This window comes from Ceratotherium simum, chromosome 8 (assembly GCF_057802395.1).
Source record: "Ceratotherium simum simum isolate JZ-2026a chromosome 8, ASM5780239v1, whole genome shotgun sequence".
NCBI lineage: Eukaryota > Metazoa > Chordata > Mammalia > Perissodactyla > Rhinocerotidae > Ceratotherium > Ceratotherium simum.
In genome coordinates, this window is record NC_141907.1 from 71482889 (window position 1) to 71497383 (window position 14495).

A 14495-nucleotide genomic window follows, 5' to 3' on the forward strand; every position below is an offset into this window, starting at 1 on the left:
TACTATATGTGATAATTTATTATTTTGATTTGCTAGAGTATTACACAAATTTATGTATGGTTTTAAGAAAATATTACAGAGAAGTTTTATTGCCACTTGTAACTCCACATAAAGGGGAAAAAGAGACAATGCCAATGATATCCAATAATAATTTCTTTAAAAGTCTGATATGAGAAACCACAGAAAACATTCTTAATTGATAAGACATGAATTAGTTTTAAATGCATTCTCTTATCATATAAGACATGGAGAAAAAAGAACACGGAAGATTCTCAAGTTTACCATTTGCAAGAGTAGTTTATGCAATTTCAACAATCTCTTATCTAGGCATTTAACAGCATTATAAGTTCAAAATTCATTTGGGAATTAAGAGAATAAATAATACTCCCTAGGGAGAGTAGAAAGTTTACACGAACATTTAAAAAATAATCAGTTACACAGAACATAGTAAAATTAGTCAAAAACAATGTCAAGAAATAGGTTTTTAAAGTGGCAGTGCAATATAGTAAGCAGAGGCTTTAATGACCATATGGGAGAATCACACAAAAGGACCTAGAAATGTTTCTTAAAGAAATAATATGCAAATTTTTACTTTTTCTTTTTTCCATTTACAATTTCAAAATTTTAGCTTTATTTTATATCACTTTTTGGTAGGCCCTATTATCTGAGGTTAAAGTGACAGGCCTCACAATTAAGCAGCCATCTTTGAATATTTCATCTCTTTATTCCGATGAATATAATCATCTTTCAGTTGCATGATTCCTTTGATTCTCATTTCATATCTCCAAGAATGTGTTTTTAATAAAGAGACTGTGCATATTGATTCCACTATTTATCTTTTCATACCACTGTCAGGTCCTTCAAGGCTATGCTTCTGACTGTCCATACATAATGTAACAGACAGCCACATGTTCCCTTTACTTATAAGTAGTTCATATTTTATGGGTAGCTAGGGTACCAACTTAGTATGTTAGATGACTACTGTGCAGTAAAAACCAGAAATAGCAATATAACACCTCTATGCTCCTAAACTCTATACACACAACAAAGGCAGAAATATGTTAAAGAAAAAGACATTTTAAATAATCTTGAAACAATAAGATGAAGACCCTTCCCCTAGAAAAATAAATATAACAAACATACTAGTAACCATAACTAGACAAGCATTATAATACAAGAACTCCATTACACATGAGAAATAGGCAGTTGAAGCCAGGTTTTGAGACTTATTCTCCACATCCAGCCAGTGAGTGCGATCCAGTTAAATGCTTTGGGGATTGACTGCAATATGGGTATGGTTTTACAAGAGACCACTGGTTCAGATCCAGCCATAACTTATGAACTTGCCCATAGGCTGACAGCAAAAAATGGCATAATTCAGGAAGTTATAAATCTGCTCCATAAAAGACCTTTACCTGCTAGCTTGGGACCTCTTAACAATTTTCTCTTTTTCTTTTTTTGGGTCTAATATACCTAATAGGCACTGGCTTTTGTAATGTGGCTTTTTGCCCTACTGTACTGACAGGCCCAGGCTGCCATTTAATGAGGACCATTAGAGCTACTAGGCAATAAACTTTAGGGCTGGATGGATGGGTGCAGTGTTCTTCACTACCCCAGCTTCCTTGTGAACCAGATGGACTGACCAGCAGTGAATTGCACTACATTCTAAGGCATGACTAAAGGACAATTTAGGAAGGCCTGGAAGAGAGGTACCAAACTGCATTACAAATACAAAATAGAATATTTTAATATTCTTCATAAATATTTATAAAAATATATACATATAATGAATATGCCATTTTATAATGCTAGTTAAAATCATGAAGAGCTATTAAATCAGTAGGTGTGTAAATATTCTGGCTTCAAATTAATGTATAGACATATTTTCAATTAAAGTTCAATAAATATACCAGAGGGGACTGAATATAACAGGACAAACAGTACTTCAATCTTTCTCTGTTTTTACCAACACTATCTTTTATTGGTAATGATGGACTTGAACTAATCAGTAAACTATAGTTATGAAGGGTTTTTGTAAAAATGCATTCATTTTCTGATAATAAATAAATCCAGATTGTGTACAGTTAGAAAAACCAGGATGGTGGCAAACAGCAAAATAGAAAGGTAATAAATCTTGGGTTCAAAAATCAAATGATTAAATCAAAGACGAGTGTTAAACATGTTTTCAGATTCCCCTCATGAAGCAGTCATGTAATCAGCACCATTCCTTCTCAAGGTCTCTCAACTGGGCACTAAAATAACATCAACTCTAAAGCCTTCTTTAATATTTCCTCTGGTTCAATTCTTGATTATGAAACAAATCCTTTTTGCATGAGATGAAAAAATAAAAGTTTAGATTCGTTCAGATGGAATTAAGTGCAGCTAGGTCTTTTGGTGTCCTCACAATTCAAACTGAAACTAAGGGCTTCTTATAGCACTCCTATAAGCTTCTGAAAATTCAGCCAAGTGGCACTCAGAAAGATGAAACATGTTTTCTACTTTTGTAAATATCCAAGAAATTGAAAAATCAACACCAAGAAAAAAGCAAGGCATAAATTCATCAGCACCAAGTAGAAATGATCTTCAAAAGAAGCAGGTTTCTTATACGTCCTGATATCCTTGTGTTGATGAGTAGGTTCTAATCTCTCCTCCAGGAAAAACGCACTGCCTAAGGTTAACACTTTTAGGCAAAAGAAAAGGTAAAAACTCGGCAAGTGACTCCATTTTACATTTTGATTCATCCAGACCTTTTTAAAAAAGGGATTTCAAGATTTTGGCACTACTTTAAACATTTTTTGGAGGAGGGATGGTTTCAGATTAGACTGCCTTCCCTACGCCATTATCTGCTCAAGCGGGAAGTATCAAATTTAATATTATTACTAATAATTGTGCAGCTACCATTCCAAAAGTTGCACTTAATCACAATACAACAGTTTACATTTAAATAAGACTCTACTGTTCGAAGGTGGTCATACAAAATCCTGGTTGTCTTTTTTGCCTATCAGATATGACTACATTGTTGGTGACTAGAACTCAAATCACATACAGTCCACCACATTACTGGATCCGTGACCTACATCTCGAATTTGGCTAGTTAAACAGGCACACACTGCTACACCTGCTCCAGCTCTGCAGTGAGACACAGATCCAACAAGCTCCCACCTGAAAAGACAGAAGAGAATGTTATCTTAAAGCATGATTTACTTTACTTAAAATACCAACAAAGACAAAAACTCCCTATGATGGAACTGGTTTTGAAAGACAGCAAGCTTCCTCAGGGAGATAAGATATCCTAAATGTTTTTTAATAACTACATCTAGCAGTATTTTAGCATTCTGGTGTAATCTGGTACTGGAAGATCCCATTAAAAGCAGAGAGAAAACATAAAAATTACCTATTCAGCACTGGATCAAATGCTTCTACTGTATTTAAGTATGCATTGCCATTATGACCACCAACTGCAAAGATTCTGCCCATCACTGTTGCGATCCCCACTCCACCCCTAGGAGTGGTAAGTGCTGCTACATAATCCCACTTGTTGCTTCGAGGGTCATACCGCTCAACTGAACTCAGAGGAGAATTATCATCAAAACCACCTATATAAAAAAAGATTTTAAAATAGCATTACATTTCATAGCATTTAACTACTAACTCTCAATTCCATAGCTTCTACGACCCAATCTTTTAAAAACATTTTAGAAAATTGAGAAAATCAGGAAAAATAATTCACCCCAACACCTATCACCACTACCAACTCCTATTAGACATTTTCTATAATTCAGGATAATTTAAATTGTATTTTACCTCAATACTAGAATTAAAAATCTTAAAATGGGAAAAACTAGAGTCCCTGTGTCTAGGCAGATAGATAACTTAGAAGAAAAAAAAACAACCCACAGACATTCACATAATTTTTCCTTAGCCTCCTAAGGGCAAGCAAGACAGTACTGAGATTCCTTCTCTCTGTGTGTACATGTGTGTATTGTATTTTTAAACCGTAAGAGGGCTTGAGAAGAGAATAATCTACACTAAATCATTTGACTCATTTAGATACAAGTTAAAGTCTTCCCACTGTTTCCCTTAATACTATAAATGCCATCATAATTACAGAGATGGTGGACTATGATTGAATTCTTATCAATTTTTGCCAAAACTACATTTTCATGCTACATATTCTAGAAGATGACAGTCCTCTCTATATAGATCATTCTAACAATGTTACTTACTATATTCCTGAGGATTAAAAATAGAGACTGTTATTTTAACAGTGCTCTTTCCTTTAAAAATAATTGTGTCTCTTTTTAGGTTCCATCTCGGTCTACATGAGTAATAGCTCTCTCTGGTGACTAAGTCTATTTTCCTGAGGACAGGAAGTGTTGATATTATGATCAGTCTATTTAGAAACAACGTCAGTAAAAAAAATATGAAGCATCAACTTCTCTAATGGATTTAATTTTGTTAAATCAACTTAATTGAGGTAAAATTCACCGATTTTATGTGCATAATTTGATGAATTTTAACAAATGTATACAGTAGTGTCATCACCACCACAACCATGATATAGAACATTTTTTCATTATAATAAAGCGTTTAGTTTTAATTATTGTTCATGTTAATATAGAAAATTAAGCTTTTAATAGTTATATTTTTCATAGCCTTCTTTTCCACTGACGCCCTATCATTCCCCTAGGTAATGCATATAAATTTATAATAAAGAATTCAAAGCAGAGGGATAGAAAAGGCAGGATGCAATTAGCTTGTGAGACATGTACATACAGTTACCTTCAAAGTTTTCTTATTCAAATCAATTGTATCTGTTTTAAGTGGGACTTGAATGACCAAGAGGGGTTTTTATAATGTTCAGCCTGAGTCAGTCTTACTTTTACCATGTCTGTTCTAACTATAAGGGTCCAAAAGATTTAACAAGTAACAGCAACAATGATACTCCTATTGACATATAACACATGTAAATCAATGCCTGTGCTATAGGGAGCTGTGAGAGGTAGCGATGGTGTCCTGTAAGAACTCTGGTTTCTCAGACCCGAGTTCAAATTCCAGCTCCGTCACTTGTTCAGGCATGTGCCTGTGAGTAAATTATTCACTCTCTGAGTCTCTGACTACCTCACAGAGCTGCTATGATGATCAGGCAAGATCTAAAGGTAAATTATAGCATTTCTCTTCTTCCTTAATACACACAAGCACTGGAAGATTCAGCATTACTTCTATTACTTGCAGATATTTAAATACTTACAATATCCCAGTCTCTTAACAAGAACTAAAAGTTATGTAACACCAGACAATTTACATCAACCTAAGTGTGACATAAGCTAGTGACAACCTCTCTGAACTCATTTCCTCCTCTGTAAAGGAAGAGATTACTAATCACAATACAGCTGCCCATTTATTGGGTAACTACAAAGTACCAGATGCAGTTTGAGATACTTAACATACATTATCTCTAATTCTTAAAACAATTCTGAAAGATAGGCATTATTACTCCCATTTCATAGTCCTTTAAAACCTTACTACTGAAGTGTGTTGAGTGGACCAGAAGCAACATCAATTTTCACTCGGGTGCTGCTAGAAATACAAAATCTAGGCCCCTCTAAACTGTAGGCCCCCGGGGCAGGTTAACAATATCTCCATATTATTCATATGCATATTAAAGCTTGAGAAAGCACCGCCTTATTGTCCCTTCCAACTCCGCAATTCAGTATATCAAAAAGCAATATTAAGGCCGGCCCCGTGGCTTAGCGGTTAAGTGCGCACACTCTGCTGTTGGCGGCCCGGGTTCGGATCCCGGGCTCGCACCGACGCACTGCTTCTCTGGCCATGCTGAGGCCGCGTCCCATATACAGCAACTAGAAGGATGTGCAGCTATGACATACAACTATCTACTGGGGCTTTGGGGGAATAAATAAATAAATAAATAAATAAAATTATTAAAAAAATTAAAAAAGCAATATTAAGATGCCAACAGTCATGATGCATATGAAATACCTATCCGTTTCCTTAGTCAATATAATCCCCTTGAAATGAAGATGAGAAAAATGTCTTAGATCTTTAAAGATTTATTTTAGCAAAGCACATTCAATTTGTGTCCTTACATTAATAAAAAAATCTTATCTAAATGTAATCCCCTACTTTAGATATACTTGCTACTCCTAGTAAAAATATGGAGGTAGAAGTTTTACACATGAAAGGTGAAAATATAAACAAAAAAAGCATGAATGTAAACCTTAAGCAAATCTTAGAACCAATTCCCCTGGAGCCTAACTGCAATATAATTTCTGTTATTGTATTGTTTTATGACACTGTCATTGTATATCCTGTAATAAGTTAAACTAGAGAAATACCATCCACTCACCAACAACATATAAGCAACCATGCAGCTCACTGACTCCATTGCCTGCTCTTCGTTGACCCATTTCTTTAACTTCTATCCACTTATCCAGATGTGGATCATACCTCTCCACACTAGACAAAGAAGCTACTCCATCATTGCCACCTACTGCATAAACATGGTTCTAAATAAAGAAAAAATAAAAACACATGACATTAGATTTTGAATTGATTTATGTGTTGTCGTAATGGTAGACCAGAATGTGCAAGAAAGCAGTACTTATGAAATAATCTGGTGTGTAATCAATATCTGCATACTGGTGATACGAATATACCAGATCTTATTTGGTTAGGAATGTGAAGCAATGCAATCCAATAAGCAAGATGCCACATAACTTACTACTAGAGCCACAGAGCCAACTCCTCCCCGGGGAGTATTCATTGGTGCCACTGTACTCCACTGATCAGATTCTATGTCATATCTCTCCACATCATTGAAGCAAGTGTTGTCATCTAACCCTCCAATTGCATAAATTGGACCTCCTAAGGAGGCCAAGGCAATTCCTCGCCTGCAAAGACAATAAAATACACTTTAGCATCTGGGTTTGTTTCCAGAAAAAAAGGTAGCAAAAAAATTGTGCCAATGCAAAGTCATTTATCATGTTAAACCTCAATGTGTTTTTTCCCCATTATTTTTAGATTATCAAAGCTTCTAAATAGATGGCTACCGGGTTGCCAAATTGTCCAAGTCTATGTGAACAGTACCCTCTGGAGTTTTACATTGCATAGCCCACACAGGTTACTTTAAATTCAAATGAAATAATAAAGTAAAACCCAACAAAATACTATAAATAGAGTCCAAAACATTCAATTAGGAAAACACACAGTTGCATAATTGAGAGGCTGAAGAACTGACTGATGAGCAGAGATGGTTTGCTATAGAAGTCAGAAGTCAAACTCATTTCTAAATTCATGTAACTGCAGAACACGTTTTGTTGCCGAGTTTCATTATACCACACAAAAGAACATTAATTTTTATATTACACACTTTATATCACATTGCTTTACTTCTGAAGGGCATTTCTCTTCTTGCAAAGGAAGAGACTTAGCCCATGTTAAAAGCTAATTCACTGTAATGGTGATTGGAAAAAAATTATATCAATTTCTTAAAAAGCACATTATACGGGGCCGGCCCGGTGGCGTAGCTGTTAAGTTCATGTGCTCCGCTTCGGTGGCCCAGGGTTCAAGGATTTGGATCCCAGGCATGCACCTACAAACCACTCATCAAGCCATGCTGTGGTGGCATACCACATATAGAGTGGAGGAAGACTGGCACAGATGCTAGCTCAGGGCCACTCTTCTCAAGCAAAAAGAGGAAGATTGGCAATAGACGTTAGCTCAGGGCCAATCTTCCTCACAAAAAAAAAAAAACATTGCAGCAATCAAAAGTTGAACTACTCTAAGACTATTATCTGTCACTGACTTGGTATGTACTTTGCATAAAGTAGTGTATTTTATAAACTTCTACTATGTTGCTTCTTCATCTGCACCCCATTTGAGAAAGGAGTAGACACAGCTGATACTAATGTGTTAATATAGGTAAAATGACTGGCCCATATTTAGTGCTCTATGTATTACCTATTATTATTACAGGAGATAGCAGCTGCTCTACTGAGATTCTAATTTAAGTTTACCAAAAGAGTATCCTAGAAAAGAATTCTTAAGGATAATGTTGTTACTCATTTCCAGTCTCCTTAACCTCTTTTCTCTTGAGTATAAAGGAATGACTTACAAAATACTGTGGTTATAAAAATGTTCACGTATATGTGAACACGTGTGTGCACTCTAGAACATAAGGGTGTTATATCATTGCAGAAGTAAGTGTGCCTAATAATTCTCCCTCCTGCTCCACACCCCAAACCACAAGAGCATATGATATAATTGGCTATTTCCTATTCCTCAAAGCTCTCTTCTCTTGATTTTCATTTGAATTCCATCCCATATCTCTGGCTGGTGCTTTTCAGCTTCAGCAGTGCCTTGTCTACACCATCATTAAATTATGAAGTTCTCTAAGGCCTCTATCACCCTATACTCTCTCTCTGTAGGCAATCTTATTCTCTCCATGGACTTACGATAACTCTAATATATATTTCCAGACATATATCCAACTTCTACCTCAAATCTGTCTTGCTGGCTCTTCAACATTAACTTTAATCTGAAATGGAACTCACTGTCTACCTCTCTGTGGTAGGCAGAATTTTAAGATGCCCTTCCCCCTGCCAAGTTATTCACCCTCTAGTTTTACTCCTATGCTTACTCTACATTATATGGCAAAAGACAGATTACCTAAGTGAGCCTAGTCACATCACACAAGCCCTATAAAAGCAGAGGTTTCTCCAGCTGGTAGCAGAAGACAAGGCAGAAACTCAAAGGAGGAGGTGCATTCTGCATGTCACTGCTTGCCTGATGGTAGAGGGGAACGCTTGTAAAGGACCTGAGACTAGCCTCTAGGAGCTGAGAATGACCTCTGGCCAACAGCCAGTAAAAATGAGAAACTCAGTTCTGCAGTCACAAGGAACTGAATTCTATCAATAACCTACACAACCCTGGAAGCAGTTTCTACCCCAGAGCCTCCAGGTAAGTGCCTTGCCCAGACTACACATTGATTTTGGCTTTGAGAGACCCTAAGGGGAAAACCCAGTCAAACCTGCTGGACCTCTTGACCTACGGAATTGTGAGCTAATAAATGGATGTTGTTTTAAGAGGCTAAGTTTGTGGTAACTGGTTACACAGCAATAGAAAACTAATATACCCGTCACAAGACAAACAAAAATGTTATCCTGTTCACTGTCTTGTTTTCCCTAATGCAGAAAATCACACCACTATCTATATTCAGTTGCTTAAGCCAGAAACTGAAGGATTATCCTTGCCTTGTTCTTTCTAACTCCCAGATCTAATTATTATAAAATCTTGTTGTGGGCCAGCTCTGTGGCTTGGCGGTTAAGTGCATGCGCTCCGCTGCTGGCGGCCCGGGTTCGGATCCCAGGTGCGCACTGACGCACCGCTTCTCCGGCCATGCTGAGGCCGTGTCCCACATGCAGCAACTGGAAGGACGTGCAGCTATGACATACAACTATCTACTGGGGCTTTGGGGGGGGGGGGGGACCTTGTTGATTGTACACTTCTGAACTCTCTCTCAAATATGTCGTCTTTTCTCTATCCCAACTTCTACCACTGTAGTCCAAGCCACCATTACTTCCTGACTGAAATAGTACAATAAGCCTTTTGGTCTCCCAGACTGTTTTCACTCTGGTCCTCTTCAAATCCCTTCTCAATTACATATGCAGAGGATCTTTGAAAAGAGAAATCTGATTCTATCATTCCCCTGCTATTAAAAACATACATATATGTGGGAGAATATATATATATTTCGAAGCTTAGCAGATAAAAAATCTTGGCACACCTGAAAGGCCTTAATTCTTTGCCCACTGTTTCAGGCTTATTTCTTGACACTATTCCCTTTGATCTCTCAGCCCTACTGGACTTCTTTCATGCTCTCTGCTCTCATTCACCTCCAGATTTTCAAAGACTCATCATCTCTTTCCACCCATCATCCTTACACCCACCACCACTTAACCAAGCTAAATTCTTCCATTCCTTCAGATCTTAAGTGAAATGGGACTTCATTATGATCTTCTCTACGCTCAAGCACCCTTTACTTACCCGTGCTAACATTATTGCCCTTGTAATTATGTCTTTATTTGTATCTTCCCTTCTAGAATGTAAGCTCTATGGAGGTAGGGACTTGGACTGTCTCACTTATTGCTGTATCTTCAGCACTTGGTATGTCTTGCAGTGGGCACTTAAACAGTATTTGTTGAATAAATAAATCAACCCCTAGAGATGCTCTGTTAGGATGATAGGTTTCAATAAAACCACAGCTTGAACACCAGTGTCTGTTTTACTGGAAAGATGAAAAAGAAGGGGAAAAAAAATTTAAAAACCAGATATTTTACTTGTGAAAATGATCTTGGAATACACACTGAAAAAATGATTTGGGGAAATACAAATTATAAGCAAATAATATAACAAAATAATTGCAGTTCTATTATTTTTTAAACAGTTGGACAGCTATTTTATCCAACTGTTTTAAGTACTCAGGGAATATTTTAAAAGATTAAAAAACTTCAATAAAAAAAAACCTTCAACTGCTATTTTGCTAGAGAAGTTTCACTCAGTTCTTGGCTAAAAACCAACTTAGCATGACAAAGAGGCAAGGGCATAAAGATTAAAAATGTACTTTAGGATTTTCTCCCACATTTTAATCCATGCATTAGAATTTAAACTATTTATTTGTAGTTACATGTAGCATAAATCAAGCCCTATTAAAGTATTGAAATGTCATTTGTAGATAAATGGAAGGTAATAGCATATTTAAAACCAGTTTTTCTTTCCCTAGGATTCTTTCTACTTACGAGGAGGAAAAAAGGCTAAAAATCTTTTTTCAGTAGAACTTTCTTCACATTTCCATCTACTCCTTCATATTTTAACAACATGAAGAAAACCCAGTTAAAAACATTTTGTGTTTGAGCCAGCCCTGGTGGCCTAGTGGTTAAGTTCAGCACACTCTACTTCAGCGGCCCAGGTTCGGTTCCCGGGCATGGACCTACACTACTCGTCTGTCAATGGCCATGCTGTGGTGGCAGCTCACATACAAAAAGAGGAAGATTGGCAGCAGATTTTAGCTCAGGGTGAATCTTCCTCAGCAAAACACACACAAAAAAACATTTTGTGTCAAATTAATCAAGAATAGAAAATTAGATGGCAATGTATCCCCATGTGCAGTTCAATTTAAAATTGCTCATTCTGGTAACAAGAATTTTTAACTCTTACAGAATGTTGCTACAGTTTGCAAACCATACAAGCCACAATGTTTGAAGTTAGGTTTTGTTATTAGGTTTACTTGTTTTTTTAAATAAAATTGCAATAGAGATGTTTTGATTTTCACTCTCTACACAAAGCTACTCTTAAGCAGGGTTCTAAGTATTTATTCAGATAGACCTGTTTTTTTTCCTCTATTACATTTTCACTCTGAAACAGAGGCAGAATTATTCTAGTATCTAGGTTTATGTAAATTAAGCTCAGTCCTTGAAATCCTCACCGTATTTGCTGAATTTTCAATTTGAAAAAGAGAAGAATAGGTAATCTAATTTAATCTCCCATTTACTGCAAAAATATATATTATCTTTCTGACATACACATATATAATTCCAGTCACTGGGAAGAATTACAATATGCTCCATTGCTATTATACTGAACTATTAATAAATATTTACTCCTTCCTTCTAAAACACTAAAAATCTCTTAAAATATCTAGATACTCCCTTAAGTCCTCTCGTCTCCAAACCAAAACCCTTCAACAATTTTTTATATGACATGGTTTTTGGATCTCTTACTAAGCTGCTAGTCCTTACTTACATGCATCCCAGGTGATTACTCTTACATTTTTAACAATTTTTGTGCACCCTCCCACATAACCATAATTATTTTCACATTATAAACATACATTACTGTTTTAATAGGTTATGTTCATTATAAAACATCCACTCAAAAATAAATTTAAAAGGATGAAATAAAAAATACAGAGAGAGTCTAATTTTTTATTTCCATACCCCAACTGATGCTGCTTATCCCACTCTGAGACCACAGCTATAGATATGGACAGATCAGCATAAAGAACAGTATTACGACTACCATCTCCCTTGATCTAAAAGCTTCACTTCTCTAATGTAGGCAACTACCATTATATTTTCTTTTTTCTTTTTCTTTCGTTTTAAGAGCTGTGCTTCATATTGGTTCAGGTACTTTTTCCCACATAAACGTAATCACAAACCTGACTTCCCACCATGTTGCACTGGTATAACTGATTTTGTAAAATACCTAAAGCAGGTTTTAGCCTATAACTCTAATTTTAATATTTTCAGGTTTTGCCTATAGATTTAGTCTACTATGCTTTTGAATACTGATTTGGTCACGTGATATTAGCTACCCTACCACCTTAAGATATTTGAAAATTTAGTATTCAAGTCATTAAAAAAATTCTGAACAGTCTAGGCGACATTTACAAAGTTATGTTACTAAAAACCTTCCTCCTTGTTAGACTGATCCATTTATCAACAACATCTCAATTTATCATAGATGAGAATTCTAAATATTAATGTTCATAATGATAAAAAAGAATGAATAGAAATTGAGTGATATTTTCTTAACATATTAAAATACATATGCCTTAGTCCTATTAAAATACATGTGCCCAGTATCTTATCTAATCGAGAAACACTGGTGACATTTCCATTAAGATGAAGAATGAGACAAAAACACCTACCATCTCTGCTACTATTCACACTGTATTAGATTATTAGCCAAGACAATTAGACAAGAAAAACCAATCAGAAGCATAAGAATGTGTGAAAAAACTGACAAAAGTTGAATAAGGTCTAGAGATTAATTAACAGCATTGTATCACTGTCAATTTCCTCATTTCAATAATTGTACTAGGATGGGGTAAGATGTCAATATTATGGGAGCCTGGGTGTAGAGTACACAGCAGGGTTTCTCCATCTCAGCACTACTGACATTTAGGGCTGGATCATTCTTTGCTGTGGGGGGCCTTCCTGTGCATTACAGGACCTTTAGCAGCATCCTTAGCCTCTCCCAACTAGACGCCAGCAGCAATTCCCCCAACCTCCCCACCCCAAGTTGTGACAACCCAAAATGTCTCCAGACATTGCCAAGTGCTCCACAGAGGTAGCAAATATCATCTTCAGCTGAGAACCACTGGAACTCTACTATTTTTGCAAACTTTCTGAATAACTAAAATTATTTCAAAATAAAAAGGTAAAAAAAATTAATGCTCAGATGTAAGTGAAAACTACGACAATCATTATCATACTCTAAGACATGATTCCATTTTTAATTCTCAAATATAAAAAGTTATAGCAAAGCATCACACTGGACACTTTAACAAAATGTGTTTAAGAAGGTATTTAAATTTTCTAAAAACGTAAAAGTAAAAAAATTAGCCTTTTCAATTATAGGAAGGTTTATTTATTTTCCACCAACAAATCAAAATAAATTTCCATGCCGATCTACCTCTTTGTGTTCATTGATGCCTTCATCATCCATTTATTAGTGAGAGGATCAAACATCTCCATGCTACCTAAATGTTCATTTCCATCATGTCCACCCACGGCATACACTTTACCTGTCAGATAGAGAAGTATTTAAATTTGATTCCAAATAAATAAATTGATAATGTTATTTATATATATAATCAATATATAATTAGAAAAGCATGATAAATTAATTTTCAACAAGTATTCTTCTGTTCAACATTATGCCCAATGTCACTTCAGTAGTCAAATGAAAGTAAATGTCAGCTTCTACTTAACAAAATGCCGGAAACATGCTGTTCTACAATAAGTCATTTAAATGCTCAACACTATCCCTCACTTAGGGTTTCTCAACTTTTAATTTCTTAGATGAAATCACTAATCATGTTTTCAAAAAATGTTTAGTAATATAAAAAAATGCTCATGTTACATAAGGAACATAAAACTTAATACAATATGATCAAACTTTTTCTAAATAAAATAAACAAAAATAACACACATAAAAATTGGAAAGATTACACAGCAAAATGTTAACTGTGATTATTTATGGGTGTTTGGGTCAAGGATTTTTATTTTTTATTAAAATATGTTTTCATATTTTCCCAAAAAAGCATTTATACTTTGATAATCAGAAAAAAAGTGATTTTTAAAAGTCTCCTAACGACCGGCCCCATGGCTTAGCGGTTAAGTGTGTGTGCTCCGCTGCTGGCGGCCCGGGTTCGGATCCCGGGTGCACGCCAACACACCGCTTCTCCGGCCATGCTGAGGCCGCATTCCACATACAGCAAGTATAAGGATGTGCAGCTATGACATACAACTATCTGCTGGGGTTTTGGGGGAAAAAGAAAAAAACAAATAAAATTATGAACAACAACAACAACAACAAAAAAGTCTCCTAACAATTTATCCATGGTTCTGCAATTAATTCACTTGCAGTAACCAGTAAAAAAATCTCATTTCATCAATAATAATAGGATGAGT

General features: G+C 35.7%; 1 protein-coding gene across 2 annotated transcripts in view; it reads right to left on the bottom strand.

The window, feature by feature from the left end:
- Window positions 1-14495, bottom strand: part of KLHL8 (kelch like family member 8) — a 53424-nt gene continuing 38929 nt past the window's right edge. For both annotated transcript variants that reach the window (XM_087434559.1, XM_087434558.1), the window contains 5 exons: window positions 13495-13606; window positions 6743-6911; window positions 6368-6527; window positions 3395-3596; window positions 1-3162 (listed from right to left, as the gene is read on the bottom strand). In XM_087434559.1, coding sequence (XP_087290685.1) covers window positions 3039-3162; window positions 3395-3596; window positions 6368-6527; window positions 6743-6911; window positions 13495-13606 — 767 coding nt within the window. In that variant the 3' untranslated portion in view covers window positions 1-3038. The remainder of the gene's footprint in view (window positions 3163-3394; window positions 3597-6367; window positions 6528-6742; window positions 6912-13494; window positions 13607-14495) is intronic.